The 19911-nt window shown below is 40.9% G+C and overlaps 1 protein-coding gene across 18 annotated transcripts in view; it reads right to left on the minus strand.

Moving 5' to 3' along the window:
• Positions 1 to 19911, minus strand: part of RBFOX1 (RNA binding fox-1 homolog 1) — a 1454978-nt gene that overhangs the window by 101271 nt on the left and 1333796 nt on the right. For all 18 annotated transcript variants that reach the window (XM_013055188.2, XM_013055180.2, XM_013055189.2 and 15 more), the window contains 4 exons: positions 18190 to 18243; positions 11748 to 11840; positions 9876 to 9936; positions 312 to 365 (listed from right to left, as the gene is read on the minus strand). In XM_013055188.2, the coding sequence (XP_012910642.1) occupies positions 312 to 365; positions 9876 to 9936; positions 11748 to 11840; positions 18190 to 18243 (262 nt within the window). The remainder of the gene's footprint in view (positions 1 to 311; positions 366 to 9875; positions 9937 to 11747; positions 11841 to 18189; positions 18244 to 19911) is intronic.

Raw genomic sequence — 19911 nt, forward strand, 5'->3', positions numbered from 1 at the left:
CGAACAGCTCTACGTTTGTTCAATGTGCCCTTGAACAAAGTCTCGATGTTTTTTTGAGGCAAAATCAATGTAAAATGTCATAAGGAGCTCTGTGTGTACTGCGCAGCATAACGCACGTACCCGATTCCTCTTTATTTTTTAAGGGGTTTAAAACTCGTTTGGTTTCGCTTTAAAAAAAAAAAAATCCTTCAGAACTTCTTAGGAGGGGGATTTACGTGGCTCAGATTATTTTACAAAACCTGCTCTTTACTGGCAGGCAAAACACATTTAGAACAGACAAAGTAGAAGCCATGCAAAGAGGAACTCTTTACCTGCATAGAACTCGGGGCTGTAGACCGCACCCACAACTGGATTCAATTTCCAGCCTTAAAATAAATATACAAAAACATTATTATCACATTTGGCTCAACAACTCATATCACCGCAAGTGAACCACAAATCAGATGGGGTGTTGTATTTTTTTAAAATTTTATATTTAGAGGCTATATAGTTTGGGAATGCATAAAAAAGATTTGAAACCTATACCTCGAAAATTAGACTTGTGCTTTTGATTTGCTGCCAGCTCAAGTTAATAGGATGGAAACTACTGACCAGCTACAGGTGAACTTTTTGAAAATGCTGTGGTAATTAATTTTCTCCCACATCAATATTTTCTAGAACCACCATAATAATTTCAATTTTTTTTGTCTTCCTCCATGGATCACCACTAGATAATCCATCATGTGTCCCTTCCTGATAAGTTCACAAAAATCTGAAAGCTCACATAAACAGAATTCTTCGTGGCAACATATTCTGATAATTGTCATTCCTAATTATGACCCAGAGAATTCTGAAGTGCTTTTTACATCCCAAAGAAAATGACATTTATCCACTAGAGATTGAGTGTGGAATACATTTCAGTGCATTCAGGAACCATAAAAATTCTTAATCAATGCATGATATCTAAGGTAACTTTCAAACAACCTGTGAATAAGATTAACAGAACCCTGTAATTTTCCCAGTGTTCTGGATGGAACATTTTCTGTAAAATGAATCCTGTCCCCATAGGAACTTTTACTCAAGAAAAGAGCGTACAAGAATATTTGCAAATGGAGAAGCTGTGCACATTGCATACCCATTGGGCATCATTTAGGGAACAACCTCCAAAGAATGGTCACGTTTCAGGGTTTGGTGATTACTTCCTGCTCCTGCTGGTGAGTTTTACGAAAACATCCATTATATGGAATTTCTGAAAGACCAAGAAGGGCAGGCACACTGTCTTTTGTAGAAGACCTTGTGTCCTTGGGCTAAAGGTCAAACACCAGAGTTCCTTTAGTATATGAGTCTGAAAAAAAAGCAATGGTAAAAGTTGGGATGCCAGAGAAGGTATTTCTGACAAGGAGAGCTCTTCCCAGAAGGGAGAGATATGATATCTTTTCATCTGACCTAAGTGATGCACCTAAGAACAGCCAAGAGGTGGCCACAATCTACTGATCCCCTAAGGAAGACAGAGGCTCAATATCTCAGTAGATAGGACCCTGGAGGAACCAGAGAACTTTCTAGAACTTTCTAAGAATTTTTGTTTCTAAGAACGTTCATCCAACTTGAATGAGCTAGCTAGTTTACAGCCCCCAGGATGGTCTTAGGATAGGATTTTTCAAAGTGCAATGCTTTCGTGCCTGGGAGGCTTATTAATGGAAACGTCTGGCCCAATTTTAGATCACCAGAAAGAGACATAAAATTCTGAGATGTGTTGTCCCAACGGTTTCTGAAACTTCACACTGACACCTCCCTCTGTTATATTAACCACATCTTGCCATATAGAAATTGCTATAATGATATAAAAATAAAAATGATCTGGCACATTTCAGAAAATGTGCTTTATGGATTTGGAAAAGGACTTCAGTTTGACCAATTAAAATTCTACTATTTCCTAAAAAAAGGAGAATACCCAATTTCTGTGATCTGTGGACTAATGTCCACAACTCAAGTCCATGGACTCAAACAGAATATAGAGCAAACTGTTGGAAAATAAAGCTTCAGGAGTACCTGGACATATTTAATGTTCTTCCCTAGTCCTCCACAGAAATCTCGAGTTTGTGAACAAAGTATATGAGGACACATATTAAGTGAATAATTAAGTTATGAGTTTATCACTCTTTTTCTTTATCCCTCCATACTCTGCTCATGTCCCTAACTTCTACTGGTGATGGAGACGGGGTCTTTTTGTCACTATTGAAATAAGATTTTGTTTTTTTATATACATCCTCATTAGCTTCCTTAAATATTGCCTTCTACACACAAACTGGGACATACCATTTGCTGAATGTGGACCCACTGATTAATTTTGATGGAACTCTCAAAGACTATAAGTTATGCCAACGGTCTCTCAATTTCTCAGTGAAACAGAGTTCTCAGAGATATCTAAGACTATCCTAAATCATGTTTCTCTCATTTGCCTTTATTCTCCTCATTTCCTTGAAGCCTTCTACCAAATCTCTATCAGTCTTCTATTGATCCATCTATCTATCCATAGATCTATCCATCTATCATCATTTCTCTCTACCCTCTTTTTCATCTATTCATCTATCTACCTATCTATCAATTGATTGCTTGATCATCTCTTGACAAAGTTTACCTGGTGTTATTTAGAGCTCCAGTGTCTTCCCAGGGAAGGCCACTTCATGCCCTTATCTATCTGTTCACCAACTACCTCCCAGCTTACCATGTCTGTTCATGGAAAACTTATTCAATATGTAAAGAATACAATCCCTCATTAGGAGATACGTGATATCTCATGTATGCCAGTACTAACTGAGAAAGGTCAATGATAAGATCTCCTTCACAAGAAACCGACTTGGAATCTGTGAGCAGCAAAATGAAATGTCATGGAAACACCCCTGCAGGTTTTGCCCTGCTCCCCGTCATTGGTCCTTTTTCCTAACCAGTGCTGCTTCCGATGTATGGAAACCAAAGACATTTCTGATCCATACCACAGGCATGAAAACCAACTTCTTACCTCCCTCCTTCCCTGCAGTCTGCTTCTCAGCAAATCTCCCCACTTCAGCAAAAGGCATCTCTCATCCACTTGGCTCCTCAAAGCAAAATTCTTGATAAATAATTTCTTGATTCTCCCATTACCCTCCTACCCTATAGAAAATCCAATTGGTTAGACGTTGAAAGACATTTCCATGCTCTCAACTTCCCTTCCTCGCCATTGGCACCATTCCAGGCCAAGACACTTCTATTTCTCACCTGGATGAGACCCAGCAACAATGTCCTAACACACTCTATCTCTTCCCACTCTTCTTCTCCCTCCTTCCTTTACTCACTCGATTCCTAGTGGTCAAGCCCATTTTAAATGAGTGGATCAGATACGCCATTCTGCTGCTCAAAATTCAACAGCTTCCTTCTGAACTTAGAAGAACACAAACTCTATCCTTGACCCACAAGCTCATACAACCTAACCTCTGTCCATTTACTTCATAGTATGGTTCCCTTCTCTCCAAAATACGGTGACACTGTGCTTTTAAATTTTTACAAAACCACCCAAGATCATTCGAGATCAATTCTGGATTATATCCACTGCTCCCTGTGCTTGGAGAACTTTCCCCAGCTCCTGACAAAGCTGACTTGATATTATGGAGGTCTCCAGAGTCCTCCCTGGGCGGACTACTCAATGCCACTCCTTCCCCTTGAGCTATACCCTGATTCCATTCCCTGTTTTGTTTTTTGCATAACTGTTAACACTACTTGGGTTTATCTTTCTTCTTTCTTTCTTATTCCTAATTGTTTTTATAACCATTCCCCTTCATTAAAATTAATGGTAAAGTGAACAAGAGTGCTGTCCAATGTGAATTCCCAGCACCTAAAACTGCATTTGGCAAATAGTCAAGGCTCCATAAATATTTACTTAGTTTTGCTCTAAAGGAACAGAAGGAATAGAGAGCTTTTTCTAATGGGCTCATTCCGTTTTGGCTAGGATTCTGTCTCCTTCCAATCTCCAATGACCTGCTTCCTGATATACATCTAATAAAGAAGGACTCTGTTAGGGGTGACTGTCTTCAAGGCAGAGTAAGTAAGGATCTAGACCCTCAGAATCACCCCTGCTCAGACTTAAAGAGCTCATGCAGGCTTATGTAAATGTATGTAAATCACATGCAGATAGCCTCCTAGTCCCTGTGACTCCTTCCAGTACCTGGAAGAGACCCTTAGGATAACCCTGCTGGAGACAGGAGACTGCACTGTCAGGAAGATGGACAAAATGATCCCCGTTTTAAGTTCTCAGGCAGTCTGTGTACATCCTCAAGCCTTGCAAATTCAGAGATTTTGATCAAGGACATTAAACCGAACAATGAGGCTTACAACAAAAGAGAACAGCTGAGAAAGCCCACTGCTCCCAGCCTCTCAGGGACGCCCATACAACAAGGCAATGGAGCAGAGACCAGACATAGGAGCTCTGTAGAGAGACCCCCCTCTAGGGCTGGGTCTCAAGGGGCTGCATCCAAATCAGCACTCCCCTCCTCAAATTTAGCTTCTCAAAGGTCATCTGCCAGCTTGCTGTAGAAAAACGCTGCCTAAGCTCGCCAGAGTTAACTATGGCTGTATTAGATTTTAAAAGTCAAGTCTGAATGTGCACACAAAAAATCTGCACATGTCTTCTCTAGGGCTTTGTTGGGTTGGATAGCAAAGAAACATATTCAAGAAAGTGCCCTTAAATGCACCACAGGGGTTTCTGGAACTGCATACCAATGCTTTCTAAAGACATCTACTGAAGATGCCAGGCAACGCCCAAAATGAAAAGTTAGTTGCACACTGCGTTTGGTTCGCCCACTATTTTTTTTTTTTCTTTTGCAACATATATTCATGGCCAACATTCAGATTTCATTACAATACAGGATTTCTGGTTTTCTTGAAAGTTCCGTAGAAATAGCCCACTTTAGAGTATGAATCCCACACAGACCAATTTGCTGGAAGTGACCAGGGATCACACCACTTAGCCCCCAGTTAGCCGCAGACACCCATGCTCCCTATTTGGCTTAGAGGCCGAATGCCAGCAATCTTTGATTATTATCCTGTCCTGCTTTTCCTTCTAATAGAGAAATATTTTGCTTTTCCTTGTATGGAAATGGAAGATAGTTCAAAAAGAACGTGAGTTTTTCAAACCCTCTCTGTTAGCTTATCTATTTTACTTGCCTAGCCTCTGCTGGCATCTGAATATTTGATCCTGAAATTAGTATGTCTATCAGGAAATTCAATTTACGATCTCTAGCAAAAATGAAACAAGATGACTACTTATTATTGAGATTACTGTGTAATTAAATTTTTAGGGCATTTCGTAGACCTGGTCCTAGGTTGAGCACTTAAATCCGTAATAAACACAAATAGCCCAGAAAGTAGGTCCCACTGTAGCTCAGTTTCCACTTAAGAACACTGGTGTGTGGAGGGTTTCCACAACTTGCCTGTAGTTCAGAAGCCAGTGAAAGGCAGAGCTGATATAAGGTCTACTTCTCTCTCTATAGTCTTGGGGGTTTTTTGTTGTTGTTGTTGTTTTTTGTCCAATTTTTATCCTTCCTAAGCTGTCTGAGAAAAAAAAAATCCACATCCAATATCCAGGGAATCCCAAAGAATCTGGTTCGCAACTTGTTTTGCACTGCAAACATCTGATCTGCAGAGAGTACAATGAACCCCAGCTCTGGTCTGAGGGCTGCTGTCCTGGGGAGGAATCAGCAAGACAGAAGTAGCCCAACTCCCTCTTTGGGAAGCTCTCTGATCAATAGTGTTTGCAGAACCCTGGATGTCATTCTACAGTCTTCTCTCATATCCAAGCTCAAATGTCTTAGGAAATGTAACGCCTTGATGTTGGTATAACAGAGCCCGCTGGGTTTAGGTGTTTAGGATCTGGTCTTCTGGCTTCACCGGAAGCTGTGTGGCTGGTTAAGCTCTTGCCTGGCATGTGACTGAAGGGACGCATGAATGTGACGCTGGCGCTGACAGTGATATTTCACCATGTGAAGATGACCTCAAAATGTGATGGCTCTAGGAAGTTATATTTGCTGAAGTGTACGTTGGTGACTGTAACTTTTCTCATTTTGACCCGACTTCATGGGACCTGATTTATCTTCTCTTCCCCACTCCCAGCTTTACTGAGGTATAATTGACAACTAAGATTTGTACATATTTAAAGTGTACAACTTGTTGACTTGAGATTACATATACACTGCAAGATATCAGCACAATCAAACTAACTTACGTATTCATCATCTCACATAGCAACTTTCTTTCCCTTCCTTCCTTCCTTCCTTCCTAACATTTTATTTATTTATTTGACAGAGAGAGACACAGCAAGAGAGGGAACACAAGCAGGGGGAGTGGGAGAGGGAGAAGCAGACGCCCCACTGAGGAGGGAGCCCAATGCAGGCCTCGATCCCAGGACCCTGGGATCATGACCTGAGCCGAAGGCAGGCGTCCAGTGACTGAGCCACACAGGTGCCTCTTTCTTTCTTCCCTCCTTCCTCCTTTCCCTTCCTTCCTTTTTATTCTTTTTGTGGTGACAATATCCCTTTTAACATAGTCACCCTTGTTAAGGATCAGAGAGGGCCCCATTATCTTCTGTTGTATTGCAATTGATGGGAAGGGTTCCTCGCAGTGATAACCCTCAGAAATGATGGATTGGAAAGCTTTGAGAACTGCTGTTCTTTGACTACCAAGAGTCTCCACAATCTCTCCTATAGAATCTAGCTGCTTTATGTCATTGGGATTTGTATTTGTTTCTTAAGTCGGTTCAGCTGTGACTGTCTCATACTCAGTCCACATGACAGGATAAGCTCAAGTGTTCTCTTTCAGGTACTGGGATGAGAAACCCAATGACTTATTCTCGGAAACTCAGGATGCGTGGCTACCTGGAATGCGATGTGGGATGCTGATGCCTCAAAAACAGGCATTTGGGGCTGAACATATAGGAATCCTTTTGGTATTGTGGTCCGTTGCCTTTCGTGTGCAGGTCTGTAAGATGATGGAGGGGAAGTGACGTTCTTGTATTCACACAGGCATGACCACAAGGTTTGTTACTCCAGAACAAAAAGGAAAGACTTCACTAAGGACTTCATCTCTTCCAGCCTCAGGTTTTGCCTCTTTAAAACAGGGATAAGTAGGTCCTCTTTGTAGAACTTCATGTGGGTCTGGAACATTTAAAATGCTTAACATGATGCCACATGGTCATTGTTCTGGGAATGCTGGCTATTAATGGATGGGCTTTGAACTGTGTCCCTAAATTCCACTGGGCTAGTGTTCAACCCTGGGTAGGACATGGATCAATAACTTCCTTTAAAATAAACATGCATCCGTATGGCTTAGGGAACAATATTTGCCTTCCCTTGCTTCGTTTTCTCACATCAACACACCTGAGCACCTACGCACACGCACGCTAGAACTCCCTTGCACACGTGTGCACATGCACAGGGTTCCCACTTCGTCATTACAGGAAATGCCCAGCGGTGGGGTTGATGTCATCATGTATTAACTCTGGCAAGTTGCAGAGCTATCATTTTTACCTAAGTAGAAAGGCCTCATGATGCATACATCAGAAATTTGTTTCATTTCAGCACTGGGCACTCAGTCTGCTGTGGAAACTTTCTTTCTTTCTTTTTTTTTTTTTTAAGATTTTATTTATTTGACAGAGAGAGAGAAATCACAAGTAGGCAGAGAGGCAGGCAGAGAGAGAGAGGGGGGAGGAAGCAGGCTCCCTGCAGAGCAGAGAGCCCAAGGTGGGCCTCGATCCCAGGACCCTGGGATCACGACCTGAGCGGAAGGCAGAGGCTTTAACCCACTGAGCCACCCAGGCACCCCTTGTGGAGACTTTCTATACCATTTAAGGCCATGTCTTGGGTGGTTGGAGCTGGAAAAATGGGTCAGCAGAATAAACAATTCTTCTGATCTTTCCAGCTGGAGCCCTGTTATATTGAGGGTATATCTCTGTTTAATGGTGCCCCTTTTAAAAATAAGAACAGACTGACTTAGCCAAATTGGTAGTCAATGCACAAGGGAAAAGAAAAAGAAAACCCAAACTACTAAATGCTAATACTACTGTTTATAATAACAACAACACAAAATTCAAATGTCAATCAGTACGGAAAGAAGGTAGAACTAAACCCATTAATCAGGATGCCTGCGAGGCTCAGTCGGTTAAGCCTCTACCTTTAGCTGGGGCCATGATCCCAGGGTTCTCAGATCAGATCCCATACTGGGCTCCTTGCTCAGCAGGGAGTCTGCTTCTCCCTCTGCCTGTCACCTCCCCTGCTTGTGAACACTCTCTTGCTCACACTCTCTCTCAAATAAATAAATAAAATCTTAAAAATAAAAGAATAAAACCATATATCCATTTCAGAGAATGTTATGTAATTGCTAAAAAGAATGAGTTTGGTCTCTATGCATTAAAATTGAAGGAACTCCCTATTGATATCTAAAAGCCAATGAAAAATGACGTGCACACAATAACATTTATAGAAAAAGTGTGTACATGACACCATGTATATTACAAATATATACTTATTACATATATATGCATAAAAGTGCAAAGTCAAAAAACAGATAATAATCTATAACGGGGTGTCCTCTGGGGAGCTAGGGCACTGAGCTGGCAGTGGCATTATTCAAAATATATTTAACCTTTTCATTAATGTTTATTATTGTTATTATTTTTTGGAATGAATCTCTATTTCCATGTCTCACATGTAACTAAAATATTAAAAATGGAAAGTTTCATACATTTTCCTCTATGACAGCAATTAAATTAAATCATTTTTGCAAACCTACAAAACAGAGGAAAAATGTCTTCCAGTCTTCTAGTTCAACTCAACCATTAGCATTTTGAGGCAATGCCTTCCATAATTTGGTTGAAATCATGCTATACTTTTCCATTTAAAACTTTTTCATTCATTAGGGGCTCTGTAGAGTTCTCACCTGGCTCATTTTAATGGGTATAGTATCCCATTTAGTGTGTATACTTTGATTTACTGCATTAAATTCTTCCCAGCTTTTTGGTACCATTAAGTATTATTGCTGGCCCCCACACCTTAAGTATCTTATGAGAGATGCGTTCTGGGAAAGATTAAAGAATCAAAATGGTAGAACACTCTCAACTCTTGTTATGAATGTGAATTCTGATCATGAGGGGTTTTGAGAGGGCTTCTTGGTTAGGAAGGACAGAGATGCGTTGTCCTGAAGGGGTCTGCAATACGTGACAACATCCTCACCCGGCTCAAAACAGCATTGGGGAACCGGAAGAAAGACTGCACCCACCCAATGGTGGTCCTCAGGAGACACCCTCCAAGCCACTTTGAAACTCTCACAGCTCCAGAGAAGACCTAAGGCCAGAACCAAACTCTGAAGCCCCTCTTCCAGAAACGACGAGGGATGAGCAAAGATGTTGTGGTGGTGGAAAAAAAGGAAACAAAACTTCCATTCTCCCTCAACTTACTAAAATAACAGCAAAGTAATTGACCCAAGTCATCCTTGAATGACCGTATTTCACCCCAAATGGGAGTTAGTCTGGAGAGATTGGAGGAAAGGGCAGGCATGCTTGACCTGAAAACTATATTTGCCCCTGTTGTGAAAATTATCTTTTTATAAAAATTATTATTTAAGTCTAGTTGGCCTACAGTATTACATTAGTTTCAGGTGTACAACATGGTGATTTGACATATTCAGGGCTCACCAACAGACTATTTTCAGTAGTCACTGAAAAATATTGTACTGATTCACATGGTTCACTGTAGCAGGTCAGCAGCCACACTGGCAGCCACACCGAGGCTAACAGAGTTTATGGAAACATACTCCCTGGTTAAATGATACTTAAGAGATACAGAGCTAGGGATGAGTTCTTGTCAAGTACTTACCATTTGTATAAGGGTTGACAGTCTTTTTATTTGTCATTACACGTGCTGTGGCATTATTTACCTATGTACACAGAAAACTCAAATGAGCACAAATTCCAGGGCCAGCCCACAGTTCAATTAGTTGCATGCATTATGACTGTGATTACTTATTAAAAAAAAAAAAAAAAACTAAAATGCATTTTAATTTATAAAAGGCAGTAGGTGCATAACAAAATCATACATTTTTATAATTACATTTACTTCATAACCATTTTAACTTACAAATCATTTCAATAAAGCAATGTCATATCATTTAAAAGTTTAATAAGGAGACAGTAAAAGCAAATTAAAAGGAACTGCATAATTGAAGACTTAAAAGCATGCGTGTACTCCATGGTAACACAGAAACAATAAATATTTTTAAACACAAAATAAAATTCATATGAAGGAACATGCAGTGGAGTAGAAGAGGGGAGAGACAAGGTACAAGGGAACATAAATGTCAAAAAAAAAAAAGGGACAAACAAGATTTAGCTGTGTGCAACACGTCGGGAGGGAAGGACCATCGGGAGAGCAACATCTAGCATTCAACACTTGAAACAAGAGCCTTCGACATCGCAAGAATTAACAAGATCATTCAAGCTTTAAAGTCACAGCTAACAAAAGGATAAAAGAGAGGGTGCATTGTTTAACACAATATGGAGTTAACGATCTGAGTAAGATGTGCACTGTCATGTCTCAATCCAGTCAGTGCCTCCCAGGCTCGCTTAGAACGTACACTCAATTACAGGCGTACCGGTACCCAAAAAAATAGAGCATCAAGAAAACTTAATACGACAAGTCAAAAAAATACCACGTGGTATATATATGTATAGAGATAACCAGCACTAGATACGTGAAGCGGCAGATGGACTTCACCACTTACCATTCACCACCATCGCCAGCATGGGTTTGTATACAGTTACCATGGTTACTGAGAGTTTGGTGAGGGGCCTAAGCGTTATCGTCGAGGGGGGGGAAAACGAAAGGCAAAATATGCAACATCTTACTCCAAAGACTAAAGCATTTTTAACTGGTATTTTTTTTTTTTAAAGTTTTAACAAATATAACCCTGTGGCCATGTTGAGGGAGATCCAGTGGTAGAAAGAGTAGATTCTGAGTATCCAAATTTGAGCATTTATTTTTATTATTTTTCTTTTTCAGTGAAGAGAGGCCAGATATTTAACAGGAAATCCTGTTCGGTTATTTACTTTATTACTGAAAGAAGGCAAAGGTTCAAACTGGCTTCTTAAACGAAAACAAAACAAACAACAACAACAAAAAAAAAAAAATGAAAGATTCAGTGACAAAGACCTCTCATTTTTTTTTTTTTTTTTAAAAACAATAAACAGTTTTTCTTCCGAATGCTACTGCTTTCGCCATTTGAGTCAATTTGGACACCACTGTGGATCCCTCGTCAACCCTGCAGTGGAAAGAAAAAGAAAAGGAAAAAAAGAAAAAGAAAAAGAAAAAAAAAGAAAAGAAACTGCTCTGTTTTTTGGTTTTGTTTTGCATACTGTCTCCACTGTTTGGAACCTACTGCACCCGTTGCTCATTAAAACACAGAAAATTAAGGAAAAAAAAATGTTCAGAGTAACCTTTCTTTTGTCTCACTTTTGCCATTCACCTTTCGTCAGTAATAAGAAGAACATAATAAAGTGAAATAAAAAAAAAAAAGTAAGGCCAGTTTTCCTTTTTATATATAAATATAAAAATATATATATATATATATATATAAACAATGAGAAGGGAGTAGGGTCACATACAAGACACGGTGATGCATCTGGAACAACGAATGAGCGTGAAGCAGACATTTATAAAGAAGATGTAAAGGAAAATATTTTGAACATGCACCTCGATTTTACGGCCCTCTACCACGGTGCCGTGTAATTTCTCCCTCGCCCTGTCCGCATCGGCACTATTTTCGAAAGTTACGAAACCAAATCCCTGCATGCAGGAGGGAGAAGGGGAAAACAACATGCACATTATTATTCCAGTCAACGACCACTGTGTAACGTTCTCTCGCTTTAATTTCTATTTCTTGTCCTGGCTTCAGTTCTGTAACATGCAAATTAGAGAAATTATAAGAATACAAAGATGTGCAATAAGTAAGCGACAAATGTGAACAAGATTTTTTTTTTCTGTCACCAGTTAGCTGTAACCCCTGAAGAATTCAAAGAATGATACCAAAAATACCTTTCTAAATGTCACTACAGAAGAAAATAAGTCTAACGGAAAGAAAATGAGATCAAAATAAATTTACAGTGTCTTCACAGAGAAGAAAATGAAATAACGAGGAAAAAAAAAAAGGGAACCACTTTCTTGACATGCAAATTAAGAATAAAATAAAATAAAACGTGTGCACGGAATTCAACAATGAATGCCAAAATCTTCTAACATTGCCTACAGAGTCATGCCGTGTGGTCTTAAGAACATCTCTTCTTCATGCAATTTTAGGGTTATTTAGATTTGTCAATTTTACAGCCTTAACTTCTTAAAAATAAAAATTAGAAGCCTAAAAAAAAAAAAGGAAAGACCTTTTTCATAATAAATCTTAACCTCTTTGATCTAATAAACAAAATAATCACATGAAATGAATTGAAATAAACATCAATTGGTTAATAATGCAAAGAGTTCAAGTTGCCCTTTTTTATATCAATACTTCCCCCGCCCCTCAAAAACATACACGCTTCTGAACTAGTCAACTTTCCAGGCTAACTTCATTAACTGAAAAGGGAAACGTATGCATATACCGTGTAACATTCTAAGACATTATCTTGATAGCCACTTGTCAAGTCAACAGAAAATAAAGGAGCTCAGTTAAGAGACTTATTCGCAGTAACACTCTGGGCGCTACCTCTCTTACTGATAGATAATAAACCCTTTCCTTCGCCACTGGCATATTTTGTTTTAATATTTCAGCCTCAAAAAACAACCCCACTAAACGTCACATTGTCAAAAACCACCTTTTTTCCTTCACTGACACTGTTCCTAAGAAGAGTACAGAGAATATGACACATTATTTTTAAAACCCCTAAAAATATTTGTACATCTTGTTCAGAAATATACACCAACCTTTTGAAACCATTCCAGTATAAATTTGCCCAGCTTGTTCTGGCGAAACAATGCAATGTGTCGGGATGCCTATTTGCAACAGGGTAAACTTCAGTAAAGGGGCATGTTGGTTTCTAGCTTAGTTGGGACACTGATAAAAGAAAGAGTAATTACAAACAACAAGTAGTCAAGCTACTAGTGCTAACCCAACCTCTCGCTACATTGCTGAAGGGATTTCCAAAGCGTGGGGTATTCAGAGAGGTGCTGGCCCAAGGTCTGCCTGAAGAGAGAACTTTCCAAAGTCAACGTGAGCTCATCTATAGGAGATCCCATCCGGGGATGGATCCAAGCTAAATTAAATGATTATGATACAGAATTCTATAGAGAAAAAAATAAGCAGCTTTACTTTGGAGGACTGGACTGAGAAGTCTTTGATAATAGGACCCACTGTGAGGATCTGAGATGAGGATGGGTCTGGATGATTCGACTAGTATAAGACTTTATGCTCCATAACAGAAGAACTTTGTCTCGGACATCGCTTGTGGTATGCCCATGTGAGGTGTCCAAGTAGCCGAACCGGTGAGTTGTGCAGGAACAGCTCTTTAATGGACTGAAGACAGAATTTGAGGGGTTTGCTCCACGAATGGCGCTGACTCTTGGTCAGAGGGTCCCAAACTTGGTTGCCCAGTGAAAGGAAGTGGGGGCCCTAGCATATGAACATTAGGATTCCTGAACGCTGCCATGTGTCTACCCAATCAGAATCTCAGAGTGGAGCCCAGACATCTGTCTGCTGAGAAGGCTACAGTGTGCCCCAGCAGCTGCATTTCCATGGCCTCTCTTATTACCAAGCACCATCAAAGGCAAGTTCCAGTTCATTGTATGAGGTAGACTATTTCATTGCCAATGTCCAATGGGCACCCTATTCAGTGGAGTGAGTTTCGGAGGTGACCATCTGTCTGACATGGTGATTTGGATCTTGGGCGTATAGCCGCAGTCTCCTCAAAATCAAACTCTCTAGCACACGCAGAATCTCATACAACCAACAAATAAAGGAAATAAGGCTGCTGGCTGCATCAGGGGCAATTCTCTGACAAGGAAAGCAAAGAAAGTCCACAGTTCGAGTCTTAAAGATGGAAGGCTTGATGACATCATTGCCATCCACAGGCACCAGTCATTAATTAGCACCACAGCCCCATGAAAGGGGACATTTAACTCCCCCACCCAACGTCATCCCAAAGAATCAGATCATTGTGATTCTTTTCTGACCCCAGAGCAAATCACACTGGCCTAAAATCTGCACTGTGGGCATCAGGGAGACATGAAAGTGGAGACAGAAATAGGTTCTGAAATCCCATGTGAAGTTCATAAACCACAAAGCAAGTAGTTCACTACAGCCCCAAATTCTTCCCTGTTTTGAAGTCAGATAACATATATGGATTCTTCTTATTCTTACTCTCATGTTCTGCTACACTTCTCTCTCTTTCTCTCTGTTTTATTTGTTTTTTTGTTTTTGAGGTCTTCAATATTTCTTATTAGCTGCTGAGATGACTGGTTGAGATTCTAGAAAGTTGAATGCAGAAGTGCTTGCTCCAGACATAGGCCCCAAATATCAAAGGGACTATCCTACCTCTTCCATTGGACAGTCACCCCCTCCCCTTCCACAAGGCAAGAAGGAATATGGCCTCGGGCCAGAAGATCACCGGAATTCTCATCTGAAGCGTGACACCCATTACCTGGCACAAGGCACAATTCCAAGGCACAACTTGGAGTTCTTAAAAACTTTCTGAGTATTTTTATGTCAGCCTTAAGAAGGGGAACAGAAGGAGCACATTCTGGACTTGGCCTGAGAGCTCAGGAGCTGGGTACAATGCTGGATGTGGAACCCTGAACGTTCTAGAACACACAGGATGCACAGAGCATGGCCCAGGTGCTCTTTGTTGCAGGAGATGCACTGCTTCCGGAGCTCACCTCAGCAGAGGGGTGGAGAGTGTTCACTCCCAGGGTCAATGCCCTTTCTTCACAGAAGCCTTCCCACCCCTAACAGTCTTGGCCTGCCTGCTCGCTCCCTTGCCATAGAGCACAGCCCGCACCCTGACCGTGGCTGGTCTTAGTGGTTCGTCTCCCCCACCACTCAGGAAAGTCTATGAGGACCGCTTCCGTCTCACTGACCATGGATTCACCCATCTTCTTGTCCCAAGGAGGGAACTAGTCCTCACAAATCATCTACTGAATCAAAGGTTAGACAGACTGTCTATTTCCCGGGTATATTAAGAAGTAGCTCTCTCTGGTTGTATCCCCCACATACATCATTTCAGAGTTCAACAACATGTTTTTAAATCTCCTAAAAGGAAAAATGAATGATAGGATCTCTTACCCCTAAATGCTACTAAATTCTCATTTTTGAAGTCGGTTGTGTCTTTTTAAAATGTGGCTTCCCTGTATACTTGCTATCCATGTGCCCAGGAGCTATTTATGGTATATGTTCTCAGGATAACATAGATACTACCTGTATCTTAATAGGGTATGTGCAAACACGCACATGCACGCGCGCGCACACACACACACACACACACACTCACACACCAAACACCCAGAACACACAGCCATGCTCTGTGAGGACTGACTGACCTGCCTCAGGGACCAGCTCCAAAGATAATGACCAGACAGTGAGCTCTGGCTCTGAGGGCCCACATGCTTCCTGGCTGCTTCTCCGGTGCCAAATGATGCACGCGAGGTCGTAACAGTGGTTCAGGTTTCTTAACCATTTAAATGGAAATGTCCCTTTAAATAAGGCCCTTTCCTGCAGAGGATAATGTCAAGTCTGAAAAATATCCCTGGGTGAGTGGCTGTCCCCATTTAGCAGTTCCCCCAAAGGACTGTCTCGAGGACACTCCACTTCACACCGCAACAGTCAGCCCCCAGCACCTGCCAGAACGCCTCTTTCCCAGGGAGCCTACCCACCCAGGCTATTCTTGAAGTCTCCTAATCAAAAGTAAAAAGCAGGTTCACAAAGTCAGTCACTGGATGCGGCAAACTTAAACGGTCTTCACCGCTAAAGCCCTAGAGACAGGCTAATCGTGGCAATGACGGAAGAGGGATTAAAAATAGTTCCTCCATTGTACTTTCAAAATAGCAAATGATATTCTTCTAATGTCCCAAAACAGCTCTCGAAAGGAATTAAACAGCTTTTTCTAACTGGCAAAAGTTACAAAACAAAATATAAAATAAATATAAATTAAAACAAAAAACAAAACAAAAAAAAAAACACACAACAACCTTTAAAGGCATTAGTGCCACAAACTCAGGATTACAAGAGAGTTGGTCAACATTCCGGGTCATCTAGGATTTTGCCAAGAATGCATCAGGCCTCAGTGAAAAGGATTAGTTAGGCTAGGCACATTTTTCTTTTCTTTTCTTTTTTAAGATTTTATTTTTAAGTCATCTCTACACCCAACGTGGGGCTCGAACTCACAACCCCAAGATCAAGATCACTCTACCAACTGAGCCAGCCAGGCACCCCGGGCATGTTATTTCTTAATGCACTTTGCCTTGCAAGGTATAGAATCAGCTTCTATAATGATTTTTAACTAAGGAGCAGAAAGAAAATGAACTTATATTTCCCCCAGCCTAGAGGTCACACTGCTGATATAAAAATAACTAAAGTATTTGAAATTTGGGGAGAAGACCCCTGCACTGGCAGAACCAGAGAGTATAATAATTTTTTTTTTTTTTTTTAAATCTCATGCAGCATATCACGACATCATTTTGGCCACGGAAAGGAAAGTACTAGAATTTTCTTCCCTCACATCAAGCTGTATCATCCTATTTAGGATGGAAAGGGTGCAAACTACCCAAGGAATAATGCATGGGTTTGTGTGCTTCCCGGGAAGGAGGTGGTTGCTATGCCCAGGAGGGGTAGCACTTGCTCCCTTAGAGAAAACCGGTTCTTCTCATAAACCCTCTTGGATACGGACTTGTCCCAAATAGCCTACCTGAGGAAAGTTATGGGGCTAAATCCAGTATCTCTCTGTATCTGATAAGCAATCTGTCCCAATACCCACTTGCACAGTCTGAGGATACAAGGGAGCTTAGAATTCCTGCCAGCCTGGCGACTGGTACCCTGGAAATTGGGCAGAATTATTGAAAGTGGTCACTTTCTGGCTGCTGAGGTCAATCTCACAGTCCTCCAACAGGATGCTTACCACTCAGTATCTGCTGCTAAGCCTAACACACTGCCTTCCTTAAGGGAGATTCTGATGGAGCCCTGGAGTTTTCTGTGCACGTAGGTAGGATGAGGACACGTTCGCCATCACAAAACACCAGTGGGCAAAGGGGCATTTTGCATTTAGATGAAGCGTTGGCGTTTGTCTAAAACAGGCTAACACAGTGTTTATAACTCTAACGATAGGCCTGGAAGGTTTGTTAAAACACAGATCGCTGGGCTCCCATTCTGAGTGTCTGATTCAGTAGGTCTGGCTTGGACCTTGAAAATTTGCATTTCTGGTACGTTCCTAGGTGCTGCTTCTCGGGGAACTGCATTTTGATGACCTCTGATAGACGGTATGCTTTGAGAGAACTGGGCCTTTTCTTCTTAAACATATTTCCACACTGAAGGTGCTGGAGCCTTTCCACATAATCCCTGATTTTTACTAACATGCTTAGGTCTGGAAAAATTGACTTAGAAATTGGTCTCCTGCAGAAAAAACCGAAAACCAAAAACGAATTCAAAGCAACGGCAAATTGCAAAATGGGGAGTGGCAAACATATTAATGAACCCGATTATATTCAAAAGGTTGGTGTATATGAAATTTTCTCCCCTACAACCCAGGAAAATAACTGCACTTTATTAATACAGAATAATCACATATTTACCTGCGCATGAGACTATCAACTCACTTTTTAATATAAAGAACATAATTATCACTGAAAAACAAAAATGTAGCAACAACATTATTTTTTAAGCATGGGTAATTTTCCTCTGGAAACTTGATATATATATATAGATAGATAGATAGATAAATAGATAGGTATAAAACAGCAATTTTAAATTACCCCCTTATACATTTAAACTGAACCCAATGCACTTCCCCCCATTTTGGAAACTGGAGGAGGTCTCTAAAGGAATTCCCACTGAAGTGTATTTTCACAATGTGCTAATTAAAACAGTGCAGTTGTTTCCCATTATCCATAGCAAACGTTTAAAAATAAGCTAAACAATCCTAAAGTAAATTAAATTGCTTACCTTTGAGCCTCGCTCATTAAAAATAATTTCAACATCTAAGATTTTACCAAATTGCTGCAAAGAAATAGAAATGTTTTATAAGCAAGAGAAATGGAGGACATCAGATTATGCACATTGGTAACTGAACCCCAAGTCCGAGTTTGTTTATTTGTTTTCTCTTTCAGTATCGGGGTGGACATCTTATGTTGTTTCATCCTTAGTGATGTGCTTGAACCAAGAGAAAGCACAAGCATACATATGATTTTTATTTTATTGGATACCCCACCAAGTGAGAGGTCATAATATGGGCCTGTGCAAAAAGTGTCATCAGGTGGTTAGTTCTCTTTTTCTTTCTTTCTCTCTCTCTCTCTCTTTTTAAAGATTTTATTTATTTATTTGACACACAGAGAGAGATCAAAAGTAGGCAGAGAGAGAGGGGGAAGCAGGCTCCCCGCTGAGCAGAGAGCCTGACGCGGGGCTTGATCCCAGGACCCTGAGATCATGACTTGAGCCAAAGGCAGAAGCTTAACCCACTGGGCCACCCAGGTGCCCTTCTCTTTTTCTTTCTTCTGGTGTGGACAGTTGCTTTCCCAGGCACTGAGCAGCAAAGATGAAAACTGGCTGGTGGAGAAACTGATTCTCAGAGCCTACTCCGCTAGCCACCAGCAGAAGCGGCCTTGATGATGGATTTTAATGGTAAAATGTCCACATGGCATCTGATGGTGAGGACGGTGGCCCGTGGCCCCCGTGTAAGCTACAGGAAGAGTCAGGCCATGTAAAGGAAATCCAGTATGAACAGATGAAAGCAAGACCCACCATGTGGACATCCCTCATAATGAAGACACCGGCAGAGTTGGGATTAGCCCTGAGGCTGAAATGTACTTCTCTCAAGATGATTCTTCATTTTGTTAAACAAACAGATAGATTTTAGACAATTAGCAGGAAGAGGCTCTACAAGAAGTGAAAGCCACTCGACATATGTGAGCCTGGAAACAGGGTTTCAGATTATGAACGGGGCAGCCGGCTGAATTACAGATGCCTAGTTAAATTTAAATTTCAAATCTTTCAGGATAATTACATTCCTTGCAATATTTAAGACACTCTTATACTTAATAAAAATGTTATCTAAAATTCTAATTCAGCTATTGTCATCTTGTATTTTTTTTTATTTGCTCAGTCTTGTAGTCCTAGTGAGAAATGGCACATCAAGTAATTTGTGATACACGCCTTAAAAATAAGGGAACATGGACCCTTGAAACCAGAAGCATCTGATAGTCCAAGGTCCTTTGCCCCTGATATTGGAGTCCTCTCCTTTTTCTCAGATTGCATGAAATACCATGGGTGGGTGTCCTAACAGTGTGTGACGTGGCCCAGGAAAACTATGAGGTGAATTTCACCCTGATGCACAATGAGGGCAAGCGCTCATTTCAGTGATTAAAAAGTAAACAGAATCACATGAAGGAATATGTCCATTCTCCTTTTCCTTTATTTTGAGCTTTTGCATTATTCTGTTTGCCTCTGCAGCATGGATTTTTTTTTTTTTAATCTTTTATTGCCTGAGGAGAGTCTGTGTTCTGTCTCTCTCCCCCAGATGGAGAGCAGTAGGCAGCCTCCATGCGGCAGAGGCCAGAGTGGTTGGGAGGGACAGAAAAGGAACAAATGGTTAGAACACAGAGAACCAGAGGCAGCCCCCCTCACCACTGAGCTTCAGTCATGACATATGGGGTGGGGAGGACCCTGAGA

Source organism: Mustela putorius, unplaced genomic scaffold, assembly GCF_011764305.1.
Source record: "Mustela putorius furo isolate JIRA1106 unplaced genomic scaffold, ASM1176430v1.1 tig00004007_pilon_pilon_pilon, whole genome shotgun sequence".
Lineage (NCBI taxonomy): Eukaryota > Metazoa > Chordata > Mammalia > Carnivora > Mustelidae > Mustela > Mustela putorius.